The 13,146-nt window shown below is 36.4% G+C and overlaps 2 protein-coding genes and 1 long non-coding RNA gene across 4 annotated transcripts in view; 1 reads left to right on the top strand and 2 right to left on the bottom strand.

The window, feature by feature from the left end:
- Positions 1–3,652, top strand: part of LOC137623053 (rho GTPase-activating protein gacF-like) — a 54,484-nt gene extending 50,832 nt beyond the window's left edge. The window contains exons 5-6 of the mRNA XM_068353691.1: positions 1,430–1,498; positions 1,923–3,652. Of these exons, the coding sequence (XP_068209792.1) occupies positions 1,430–1,498; positions 1,923–2,824 (971 nt within the window). The 3' untranslated portion in view covers positions 2,825–3,652. The remainder of the gene's footprint in view (positions 1–1,429; positions 1,499–1,922) is intronic.
- LOC137623056 (uncharacterized) overlaps positions 1–7,647 on the bottom strand; it is a 90,776-nt gene extending 83,129 nt beyond the window's left edge. The window contains exon 1 of the long non-coding RNA XR_011040542.1: positions 7,087–7,647. This is a non-coding gene — a long non-coding RNA (uncharacterized lncRNA). The remainder of the gene's footprint in view (positions 1–7,086) is intronic.
- Positions 7,648–11,459: 3,812 nt separating this feature from the next.
- The window catches only part of LOC137623057 (uncharacterized), a 19,252-nt gene continuing 17,565 nt past the window's right edge, over positions 11,460–13,146 (bottom strand). For both annotated transcript variants that reach the window (XM_068353693.1, XM_068353694.1), the window contains exon 2: positions 11,460–13,146. This exon is cut by the window's right edge and continues 1,359 nt beyond it. In XM_068353693.1, the coding sequence (XP_068209794.1) occupies positions 12,889–13,146 (258 nt within the window). In that variant the 3' untranslated portion in view covers positions 11,460–12,888.

Raw genomic sequence — 13,146 nt, forward strand, 5'->3', positions numbered from 1 at the left:
GCCAAGATGGCCGCGAAAAAGAAGACCAACTTGTTTCCTAATTCCAATTTCAAATAACAATTTGTTCTGTTTCCTAATAATTATTACACAGAATTTATCAACCAGCATTCCAATAACTCAAGTTATTCTCTACCAACAATAGAAAACTTCTGCAAACAAAATGCAAAAATTTAAACGGCAAGATCTGAGTAAAACTAGCCAAATTTAAGTCACTACATTAATAGTAAAACTCAAACATGAAACCACAAAAGCAAACGGCAGAATTGATTGTTTGCATTTCTTCTAGGAGAAGGACACTCTAAAATCAAACCATTGTTTTCTAGTCTTGGGTAGTGCCATAGTGTTCCACTGTCTTGGGTTACAGTTATCTTGCTTGAAGGTACCCTCGAGTACACCATTCTATCTTATTTCTCTTTCTCCTGTTTTGTTAAAGTTTTTATAGGAGATACTTATTTTAGTATTACTCTTCTTAAAATATTCCATTTTCCTTTTTTCACTGGGCTATTTTCCCTTTTGGGGCCTCTGAGCTTATAGCACCCTGCTTTTCCAACTAGGGATTGTAGCTTAGCGAGTAATAATAATAATAATAGTGAAAGCACCCCGTCATACCTTAGAACAATTCTGTCAATTGGATTATTTTATTTCAGGAGATTGATATCACAAAAGCAACTGAACCTAACACTGGAGATGACTGAAGTAACAAAAGAAAAAAAAATCTGATCAGTTAACATTGAAGCGCACATTAGAAATCACAAAATAAATCAATTCGTCCTCAATGTTCCTGTCATTACAAAGCCAAACCGTTACCACAGTTCACACTTCCTACACTTTTCAATTTAACTAAAATCAACAATTTATACATTAATAAACATACTTTACAATCTACAAAAATATATTCTCCTTTCAACTGTATTTTTACGGTATGTTATTATACAAGCCTACCTAATTGCAGAGTGTTGACTATAAGTAGAGTTAGTCCAGAGTACAATATATTCAGCTGCATTACCCACTATGAAAAATCAAGAATGGCAATGCCGAGCTAAGAAATGAAAGCTACAATCACACTGGATTACAAAAAAAAAAAAAAAAAAATATGCAACGAGAAGATGCTCTTGAAAGTATAATAGTCTAATTTTCATGCTGTTCAGTAAATTTACCTATAGTCAATTCTTTTTAGTGGGGCAGATTTGCACTGACTCGCAGGGTGCCATTTTAGCTAGGAAAAGTTTCCTGATCGCTGATTGGTTGGACAAGATAAATCTAACCAATCAGACAACACGAAAATTTTCCGAGCAAAAAGGTCACCCCTCCCAGTCGGTGCAAATGTGACTGATTAAAAAAAATTTAGTATAGCTATCAGTGCATCAATCATGTAAATCGACCGTCGATGTGTATTATATTAATGACTAACTTCTCGTGCTCTCCGCAGATCCCCCATCTTACAATGAGGTCATCTCTCATCTGAGCCAATTTCCAAAAGCATATGATCGTTATCCAGGTAAGTGACCCACCCTTTAAAGTTTTACCGATTCATCGATTTTTATCCTCCACCCCTCTCAAGCTCCAGTGTGCTAAGAGCAGGTTCTAGTTTTAAGTAGTGATGGACTCTCAGGTTTTCCCAATGTAGAAAAACTCTCATCTTGTCTCATTAAATAATCCTCCAGCGCCTTTCTGGACTATCAATGTAATTAAAGAGTTGGAATATCAATAATCATGCAACAGTGGAAAGCAAGACTTTTCAAGAAAATCTATATCTCCATCTATTAAGTACCATATTCTATTGGCCTTGTTAAGTACTGCACCACAATTTCATTGTACAGTGCGTGGAGATTATAATAAAACCGTTTAATTCAAAACCTTCCAATGTAAATATTAACTTTAATATCAGTATCAACCTTCTAATTATACTCCATTTATTGCAGGAAATAATGTCGAGCCAACAGCACCCGACATCAACCAGCTGTTAGCAGTTCCACCACCCAGCTACCAGATGGTTTTGGACCTGAAAGTTAGAGAGGAGCAGACCACTCTCCATGCTCCAGAATATACGGAAGAGGGAGAAAGAAACGTAGCCACCCTCGATAGAATACAAAGCCTCCTCGGTAGGGGGCGTGAGAGGAGGGACTCGGCGGATTCTCTATCTCCGCCTATGCGGCCTCCTCCCGTAGGTTCCTTCCCCTCAGCGCCCCTCGCTTCGTCGTCAGCCTCGTCCACTTCAACGTCACCGACGATGTCCTCAGGGGTTTTCACGATAAGCAGCGAGAGCCTGCCCCCCATAGAGGCTTACCCCCGTACCACTAATTCGGAACGCTTGCGTTACCTACACCCGTCCCCTACCCATGAGCCCAAGGTGACGCGGCCCGTCCCTTCACCGACAAGGAGCGGGTCCCACTCCGACTACTCCTCGACTTCGCCCTTCATATCGCGTACCTCGTCGGTGAGTAGGTCTTCATCGGGGTCCCTTACTCCTCCCGAATCACCCCCTCGCTACTCAGTGCTGCCCCCGTCCGTTTCAGTTTCACATACAGTGGAGGAACTGAGGGCAGACGACATGCTGGAGGTCGGCGTTGAGGTACCTCGCCCTTGCACCGGTAGGTCGACGCTCTCGCGTCCCACCACTTCGATCAGCACTCGTTCCCTTCCCTTGCCTGACGATATACCCAGAAAGCCGAGCATTCCAGGTGCTCTGGAGGAGTGGGAGGATGAAGACGAGGAGGAGGAGGAGGATGTGCTCGCCAATAGTAGTAATAATATCGGTAATAACAATATCGACAACGACAACAGCAGTAGCAGCAATAATAATGACATTAATAACACAAATTAGTTCATTTGCACGTCGTTTGATTGAGTTTCAAATAATGGCATTGTTGTATGTTAGAGTTAAAATCCGACGGTAGAGTTGACAACAGTGCACAAGTAATCTATAAATCTATGTTAAAAACGTAATCACTTTTATATCTCAATTTCTGTATCACAATGAATTTCGAATTACGATGCAATTTCGAGTCATTAAGGTCTGAATTCCTGCGTTAGAAAAAAGTGCACAGTGACATGATTGTACAAAAATGGCAAGGGCGACTGTACGAGAATAGTAACCCTTTTGTATCCCGAAGATGAAGAAAAAAAAAAAAAACTACAAACATGATAATTGCCAAAATAATCCTAGGCCATTATCACTCGCTATAAGAAAACCCGTCCTTTTTACGTTACAAAGGCCATGTAGATAGTTATTTTGATTCGGTTATCCTCCATCAATATACAGTTATTAGAATTTGATCCAAAATATTAACACCCTTTTGATGACAAAAATGCAACAGCAATCATTACTTCATATATTATTTCACGTAGAAACATTTAAGGTCACCACATAGGCCTACTGGTAAGCATATCAAAATTTCCAATATCAAAATGGCGCTTGGTGACAATCTTGTCAAAAAGAATAAAATTAGATGAAACAAGTAGGAAAATAAACACAAGTGAACGCGGAACTGTGCCTTAATAACAATGACTTTTTATAAACACGTATGAAACCGAATCTCATAAGAACCCCGGTAGCCAATTTAGCGATCACCCACCAGCAAGTTCGTTATGGAATTTAAAAAAGATACCGTAAGCTATCTTTCCCTGTTAATCAAATCGACATCTCTAAATAAAACATATCTGAAGGTTTAACCATTACACATTAATTTCTTTATTATAATTGTAATTTTAACTAGGATATTTAAATTATTCTTTAAGTCTTAATTCTACGTCCAATGCAGTCAAATGCTCTCTTAGGGTTAATACTAATTTGATATTTCACTAGGCAAAAAACCTCGTCCTCCATACATTTTATGCGACTGATTAAAAGACCATATTTACTGTAGTTATCAAGATCTCACCCTAGTGCCTTTTTTAATCAAGAATCAAACGACGGCCCCATACCTTCTTCGAGAACAATTAGTCCTAAAGACCTTGGATTAGTCAAATACGGGTAGAGAAGAAACTGCAGCCCCTAACCAGTTTCAAATGCTGTGAACTTTCGACAATCTAGTTTACAATGCTTTACTTAAACTTGAGGAAACTTGGTCATTTTATATTTCAGCAGTTTAAGTAATTATGAAACTTTTACTTTTACATACATTATAGTCAATTTTACACACATCCATTAAGTGCCTAAAGAAGACATAGCCTGACATTTGAATAAAACCAATCGACACTGTCCGGAACGATCTAACCAAAACTTCTAGTATCGGTCCAATGAAAAAGTAATTTTCTAACACTCGTGTAAGCAGCAGAACAGACTTTAAAAACAACTCATTCTCCATGTCTAACGAATTCTCCTATGATCCCGAAAACTCCCGGCAATCTTAAACGAACGAACGAACGAAATCTCCACAACGAGTCATGACCGTATCCAAACTTTAAGGCTTTTGTATGATAACCAATACATACTAAATACATGCGTGTGAATTCAGGTAACCAAGAAACTTATATATTGTCGCTTAGCTTCATCTATTAGCGAACCAGCAATTTGATGCCGACTGGTTTAAAGACCACTCATGAATGGCAGTGGCAAGGAAGTGTCATTGCCTTGGCAAGTAGGACAAGGCTCTAAAGACTGACCATATGTATATCGTAAATACACTATGTTTATGTAGATATAAGGTCATCATTAATAATAGAGAAGTCTGCTTAGTTCATTGGTTTATCCTCTGACAAATACAATGTTAGTGTTAACGCACATACAGAGTACTGTACACACAATTACTTGTGTAAGGATTTGATTAACTTAAAAAAAAAAAGTGGTCGTTTACAAAGGGAATTTTTTTTTATAAATTTAATGGGTTAAAGGTACTTTTATAAGGTGGTGAAACCTCGTTAAATACCAATTACACTAGACAACCTTAAGTAACAAACAGAGGACAACGTTTGGGTCGACATAATAGTTAAAATTGAAGAGAAGTGTCAATAAATGTTACCAACGGAATTAGTCCTTACAGTTCTTAGTTAATTTCTATATATAAACTATTTTATGACAAGCTCGTGACGGCGATATTGTTTATTCCAGACGACCAAAGTGCTCCCGATGATGATAGAGATAAAAAAAGATAAAAGTATTTAACAGCCAAACCCAGGACGTTTCGCAACCGAGTTGCAAATGTCAACGATCTTGGAGTTCGATCACTTCAATGCGCATATCGACGCTATTGATCCATTCAACACTTCGGCCAAGCACTTCACGAAAGTTTTTTAAAATTCTTTGTGCGACGCGAACACCGCCGCCAGTCCCTCTCTCAGGGTATAGCATTTAATCCAATATCCCTTGAATTATTCACCGCGAAGCCCTTGTCACGTGTACGATTCTTACTCGCTCGTCCCATGCAACTTACACATTTTGTGTATAAAAGTGTCTTGAATGTTTTCAACGACTGTATCCTTTACAAAGCCATCATTTTGAGAGAGAGAGAGAGAGAGAGAGAGAGAGAGAGAGAGAGAGAGAGAGAGAGAGTCAATTCAAATCCATGTCAGAAGTCGACCAAGGATGAGTTTCTATTGGGCAGATCAAAACAGACTGGTCAATAAATCGTTTAGTCCCGACTGACCAATCCTTATGTAGTTACAACACGAAATAAAACCGTGAGGAAATGGAAGCGAAGTAAAATTACAACTATCTAGTGTGCGTAAGATTTTAATCACAACAGTACACACTCATAAAAAGAAAAAAGAATAATACTCAATGTTAGATATCTCTCGACTTCCTGGTATACTTGCTTATATAATTCGACGCGAAACCTTGACCGTTATAAGTCAAGCATTAATTTTCATATCCGTCAGATCCCAATATCAGTAAAATAAACTTAAAAGCTAAAAACTCCAATTAAACAGTATTTGGTAATTAATACCTAATATTTTCAACATTCACTTGTAACCAGAATATCCATGCAGAAACTGGGTATTGTATTTTCTTCTAGACTCAAGCATTACATTAGTCTTTATTAAATTTACCACTAAACACTAAATTTGTAGTTGTACAGCATATACTGTGCGATTTAATATGAGCATAAGAAATAGCCTACCTAAGAAGATTTAAAGACAGACCCAACCGGTTTTATCTATCAAATGACTGCTCTAGTGGCCTACCTAACTGTGCCCTATTTTGCTTTGGTGATACCAACGCTGAGCTCAATTGGGAGTCCGACCACAGTGACCTGAAATCTATTAAGCCCGAATACAAATGCTAGCGAAATAACTGATAAGATACAGAGCAAAATATTAACTGTTAAGAAATTATTTTCACACACCAAGGCCCGCCTGAACAGACTTTATTGTCTGATGGAGGGCGAGAAATAAACCCGTAAAAGTAAGTATGCTAACCTTAAAATAACCCTGGCATTTTTACTGGGCCAGTCGAGTTCTACAGCTTTGAACCAAGCAATTTCGAGCCTACGACGAATGATGGAAATAGCAATGTTATTAACATTTGCTACGGAAGGATAGGTTTGAAGAAACATCGACGTTAAATGTACACGGGCTACAAGCAATAGCGAAAATGTAAACATTCCGACAATGACCGACTTATTACATCGGATATTTGGTCAAGACAACCGCCTATGTCCCTAGGCCTACGTTGATACTTAGTCATGACAATGCTCATGTCACTAGGCCTATGTTTTTAAAGTGTTTGCTCCATTGTCATGGATTACATTTGGTCGTGTTATATGTGGTCTCAGTAAAGAAAAAAACATTAAAAAAATTTGCTGGCCTGGAACAACACTACTATTAGGTCATTACTAAAAATTTCTTTGATATAAAAGGCAATTTCAGTGTCAGATTGAGAACATCGACAAAATAGAACTATACACTACTGAATTTATTTGCCTCCAAACTATTGATTTCTAAATAAAAGGCTACCTACAAGAAAATCGACCATGATAATAAAAGAACTACTAAGTGTAAACAGCCATACAGGACAATTGGCAACAAATGCCATCATCCACAACCAATTAGTTTCTACCAAAATCATCTTCGTAGACTAAGCTACATCGGCAACTTTCGCCTTTTAAGGTACATATTAAACTTGGTAAACCTTAAACTCTCACTTACTTTGACGAACTGCATAAGTAAAAATACCTCTGGATTATCCTAATTACAGAAGAAACGGAGACAGTCGGGAGGACTCGAGTCATGCGTGTGGTCACAAACACAGTTAACCTATGAATGAATGTTTTTCCTCTTTCCTAGTTGAACAATAGAGTTACCAACGTCTATTACGTTTACTTGTGACAATTAAATCATTACTTTTACCGTAATTCGGTGTTACTTGCCCTGTAAATTTACTATGCCCTAAATATCAAATGAAAACAAGGGTTTTTTTTTTCATAACGGTATAATTAGTAAAATGTTTCTCGTGTCGAACTTTCTCAGTCCATTTATAAACATTGACAAGATGTCTGAATGACCGAAGCTGCTAATAACTGCAGAGGTGTTGAGAGTAGGACTACAATCTTTTATTCATATACTTGTGGTTACCCTGGAACTTTGGGATTTTCAGTGAAGCCTTTGCTGTTTGTTTGCAGTTTATCCTTTAACGTTTAATAAGCAATGGTATCAAAGTAAAAGACTTGAGTTACGGTGCTTCTTCTGAAATAGAGAGGCAACAATGACTGTTGAAAGTAGAACAATATGATGCTGTGATATTATTGTAAGCTTTCATCCGCACGCGGTCATATATATATATATATATATATATATATATATATATATATATATATATACGCGAATGTTTGAATAAATACTGTGCAGTGTCAGTTTTAACGCACATACATAAAAGTACACCCACAATATGATAGTACAAGGAATAGAGATAATGTACAGGAGTTTTATTCTATACACATGCATGCATATATATATATATATATATATATATATATATATGTATATATATATATATTAGTCATTCCAGTCAATGTTTGCATATGCAAAAACGTTGAGCTGTGACCCCAGAACCTTAGCTAACCTTATGTCGAGAGGATAAAAAAAATCTACTAGTTTCTTATGGCATAAAGAGGGACCATGGAAAGCACATGTTATATAATAGTCTGCCAACAGATGGCATTACTTGATGTTGTTCTACAAATCTTTGCTTGAGTACTCTTATGTTCTTTATTATCTGAGGATGTTACGTGTATATTAGAATAACACTGGACAAACAAAGCGGTTTAACACAAGTCATATTACGGTATAACGAATTTGTATGATTGTCTATATATTATACTATATTCCCTAGGCAAGTATCTTTTGTGTAAATATAAATGTGTGACTTATATAATCTCAAAATATATATTGTAATACTGAGGCTGTTTTATTCTGTCCTTACAATTGATAATTTATGTAGGTGGGACAATATGCCCATAGTTACGAGTTTTCCTCTAGAAGACGAAAATTGTCTCCAAAAGATTAGTTCTTCTCCATATATAATTCCGACTGATAAAATCTCTATCTTATTTTTCGTCTCCTTTCTGTCATTAAAATATATCATTAAATCACTTACCCAAACAAGTCTTCATGATCATTTCAGTGTAGAGAAAGTGATAATTGTCATTTCAAAGTAGGAGGATACAAAGGAACTGAGAAGGAACGCTGCTAGAAACGATAGACCTAATGCCTATAATGCACCAATGCTTCTAAACAGGTAGGCATTAACTAATTTCTAAATACCGAAGGCCGTCGACGACTGGATGATAGTACGTGATACCCAGAGGAATGTGTGAGAGAGAGAGAGAGAGAGAGAGAGAGAGAGAGAGAGAGAGAGAGAGAGAGAGAGAGAGAGAGTCTTTTAGGATGGCCTTCGCTCAAAAAATAAATTCCATACCAAATTACCTTATTTCAGCAATTTACCATTCTGGAACCTGCAATTCAATACGGTACGTATAACCTTAAAACAAATGAAAAAGGGCGAGGAACATTAACAAACCTGACTGGAAGTTTAGTCTCAATTTTTCCATGAGAACCTGACCAAATTCCCGAACAGACACATGACAAATGATGTGCTCCCGTCACTGCAGGGGAAGAAAACTTGGATCTGGAGAACTAGAACAGAAACATAACATTCATAGATCATAATTGTAGAATATATCCAATTATAAAACAAATTCTCGTAATTTATTGTATTTTAACCTTAGTCATATACGTGATATTTGCCATAACATTAAAATATGTCCCGTGAACCAGATATATATATTTTATTGAGACAATTTACATGGAAAAGTTTACCCCGTTATGTATTCAGCATCCAGCCATTTCTTAAGGGTTACCAAAGGTTATTGAGGGCTCCAATAGTGAGTTTTTATCATTAGCAAAAGACAAGCTTTCAATTTCAAATCTATGAAATACCCAGTTATTTTATTGTAGTAAAACTAAACGCCGTCATTTCGGTTAACCATCCTTGGGTTTTATTTCAGTTTAGTTTACATACTGGCCACGAATCAAGGACACTGACGTCAGTGACAATATTGTTACCATATTTTGGTATATATATAAGCCTAATTTCTATTAAGTTTGGGATTAATTTCCAAACAATAGGGATAAAAGTGCCTACTTGCTTTTTTTTTTTTTTTTAGGATGTGAATACCTGTGAGGGTCTTTGCCCCAAAATCCCTTATGACTGATAGGATTTGGTTGATATTGAAGAGCAAACCTCTATTACATTTAAAACTAGAAATGGACAGAGTACAGACCTCTATAGGAGCTTATATACCAGTCTGCCCTTCCTAGATTCAATTTTGAGTAGGCAGGTTTTTCGATTTTTTCGTTGGTGGCGGTAATAAATATTTTAGAGTAATCGACACCTAAAATAAAGAGAAATTTGACATAAGTATAACAGTGACCTTGTTAAAACAAAATTACTTAAACTTCTCTCCAATAACCACTTCAGATTAGCCGACATACACACTTTTGCCCACCTACCTTCAGCCATAGTTTTTTACCACCACTCTACCTTTCGCGAATGCATTGATTCTAACTACTCGGCGTTTCCTATGATTGCGTACCTGGAAAGAAGTATACTTTCACCAAAACAGCATAACATTGTGACCGAAACCTGCTTACATCACGCGATTTTGAGGCATGGAAGATTTAGTTATGGCTTTAAATGACACTTTAAATTGGTCACAGTCTACATGCAACACAAGCTTAAAAACTATCATGCTTTAATACAACGTTAATGGAAAATCAGTCCAGTTCACAATAAATGAAAAACTGATAATGTAACTAAAATTTTCCTTCCAACAGCATAATGTTTTTTGAATATCTGTCCCCGTTCTCAAATTACCTTTAATGAAGGTCGAGAAAACAGGAAAATTACGAACCTGTTTGATTAGCTGGTCATGCCACTGAAGTGTAATGGAAAGGGCACTAACAGATAGACACTTGGCATCTTTCAATAGTTATTAGAAGAGCTTCTATTCATATTCTAAGAATGCATCATCACTGAAAATATAAGGGCAGTTGCATGAACTAATTTAATAGATATTTCGAATAGGCAGGAAAACTCCCAAGGTGGCACTAGGCAATTCAAGGCAGAGATATTGGAAAATTAATGATGATGTACTGTATTATGCTAATAACCATTTCAAGTACAGCTAGGGCTGGAAAAAAAAAAACACTGCCTTAGTAATGACTTTAGGAACCCAATTGAAATTATGAGTATACGGATGACAATAAATCAGATACGTACTGACCGAGCTATGAAAGCCAAAAGCCAGTTACCTTTGGTAATATATGCCACGTGTTAACCACCTTTCAGATCTGGTGGTCTGCTGTATCGAGATTTGCTGTGCCTCAGGTTGACAAAGGTTTCAAGTTAATCAAGCAAAGATGCACATTGACAGATTTACAGCTATAAGATTGCACAATAATGAGCTCCCCCTAGGTATAAGAACTTATTTAGGAAGTGTTGTGAAGATATATATTCAACACCTAAAATTGAATATGCTGTGTAGTCTCAACATGTGAGCTTGAAACGGATTTTGACGTAGGAAAAATCTATTTTTGGGCGAGATAGCCATGTCATCCTGACGGAAGGTCCTTTGGGCAGCTTCCTGCTGTATAATATTTCTGAGAGTGATATTACAAGAGAATTGCTGCCGGAAGGACCTTCCATAATATTTCTGAGAGTGATATTACAAGAGAATTGCTGCCGGAAGGACCTTCCATAATATTTCTGAGAGTGATATTACAAGAGAATTGCTGCCGGAAGGACCTTCCATAATATTTCTGAGAGTGATATTACAAGAGAATTGCTGCCGGAAGGACCTTCCATCAAGACAACATGGCTCGAGCCCAAAAATATAATTTAACATATTCAAATACACTAACACAAGTTTGTGTGAATGCCCTGCTACAGAAAATGGAAAATGGTGGGTATTTCATCTAGTTAAAAAACAAGAACCCAAGGGTATGATATCGATTAACTAAAGTGCATGAATAAATTTTATTAATTTAGTATATAGTATATAAGTATTAAAATTTCTTTATACAGATGAAAGCAACTAATGTACTGCTGCAAGTGGTTTGTAATATTGTAACAAGACTTTTATACAACATTACATATTGAGAATTTATCTTTTGTATTACATTCTTCTGAAAGACAAATCCCTGCTACAGAGGCAGTGGTGTGAAACTCATTAAAACTTAAATAATTTCCTGCATTTTGACTCATGTACATTAGCCCAAAGCCCAGTGGAAAACCAAAGTAGGAATTACAAGAGTAATATTCACTTGAGATAAGATTGCATTTTAGATTTAACAGGTTTTTAGTGGAATTTATTTTGCGTAGCATAGACCTTCTAAACTAAGTAGGGTACTTTTTACTTATCCAAATACACTTTAAACTCCTCTAAACATTACCTCTTTAACTCCTCCTTGCATTTTCCACTAAGATGAGACCGAAATAAAATATGCTAATTTAAATTCTCTTTTCTTTTAGGGCCTTCTATGTTCAGAGTAGACTATTGAATTACAGTATGAAATACATGACCCAGTGCTGTATTCACAAAAATCTGAAAACAAAATTATTTTATATGTGGATGTTCATATATCAAAAAGGTGATCGAGTTATAAAAGGTAGCAAAGCCCAACTAACATACACAGCTTGCATAATTATGATAATTTGAGAGCATGAGTAAATACATTTTCTATTCCTGTGCAAATAATCCAAATTGCTGCACAGACACTTTACATGACAAACTAAGAGTTTGAATCCGTAACATGGAGTACTATTTGAAATCCTAAGAGGTTCATGTACGAATTTGGGAAGCGTTCAACATAATTTTTATTCAATTTCAATACACAAGGTTTGAGAAGGCTGTTTAGTCCATAGAGTTCTTTCACTATTATACATGAAAAACCAATTATAATCTTCTTTTTGGATACAAATCAATTGTACATGGAAATCTCATAATTTTCAAACCTTACATGACACGATTTAATTTTGAAATTAACCTTCAGATGTGAGTATGCATTGACTTTCGATACCGAATACAAATAAAACTGGGAGAGAAAATGAACCGCTTTAAAAACCATTGACAATTTAGATAAAACAGTAATTTTCATATTAAAATGTTGTTCTTAAATTTCATATTATGAAGTCTGTACACCAGTATAGACTCTACACCAATGATTCAATGTAGGGGAAGTTGGATTCAAACAAACTGTTTGAAAAAGCTTGATTCTAACAAAATGTTTGAGAGCTCTTCCTCCACGTCACGGACTCCCCTCCGGAAGAGTTTCACAAAAGAATAAATGATGAAAATAAAGTACATATAAACCATCACCAAATTAATCTATGGGTTAAAAATTTCAAAAATGTTGGAAGCAACTTTGAGTTTAATTTCCCAAATTCAAAAGTTATGGTACATTAACACCTAACCGTTTGACAACAGAAGTCAGCCTTTTCTTGTCCTTGAAAAGTTGCTGGAACAGAATCAATCTCTTCTGAAGTTCTCTATTCTCTTGCCTCAAATTGTCCCGTTCCTGTATGAGCTGGGATAATGATGCTGCCTCAGTCACGTTCACTGAAGGCGAGCTGGATGTTTGTGGCTGTACAGAAACAACTACAACTGATCCAACAGTGGTTGGTACTGGCACCATGTGGCTTCCCTGACT

This window comes from Palaemon carinicauda, chromosome 30 (assembly GCF_036898095.1).
Source record: "Palaemon carinicauda isolate YSFRI2023 chromosome 30, ASM3689809v2, whole genome shotgun sequence".
NCBI lineage: Eukaryota > Metazoa > Arthropoda > Malacostraca > Decapoda > Palaemonidae > Palaemon > Palaemon carinicauda.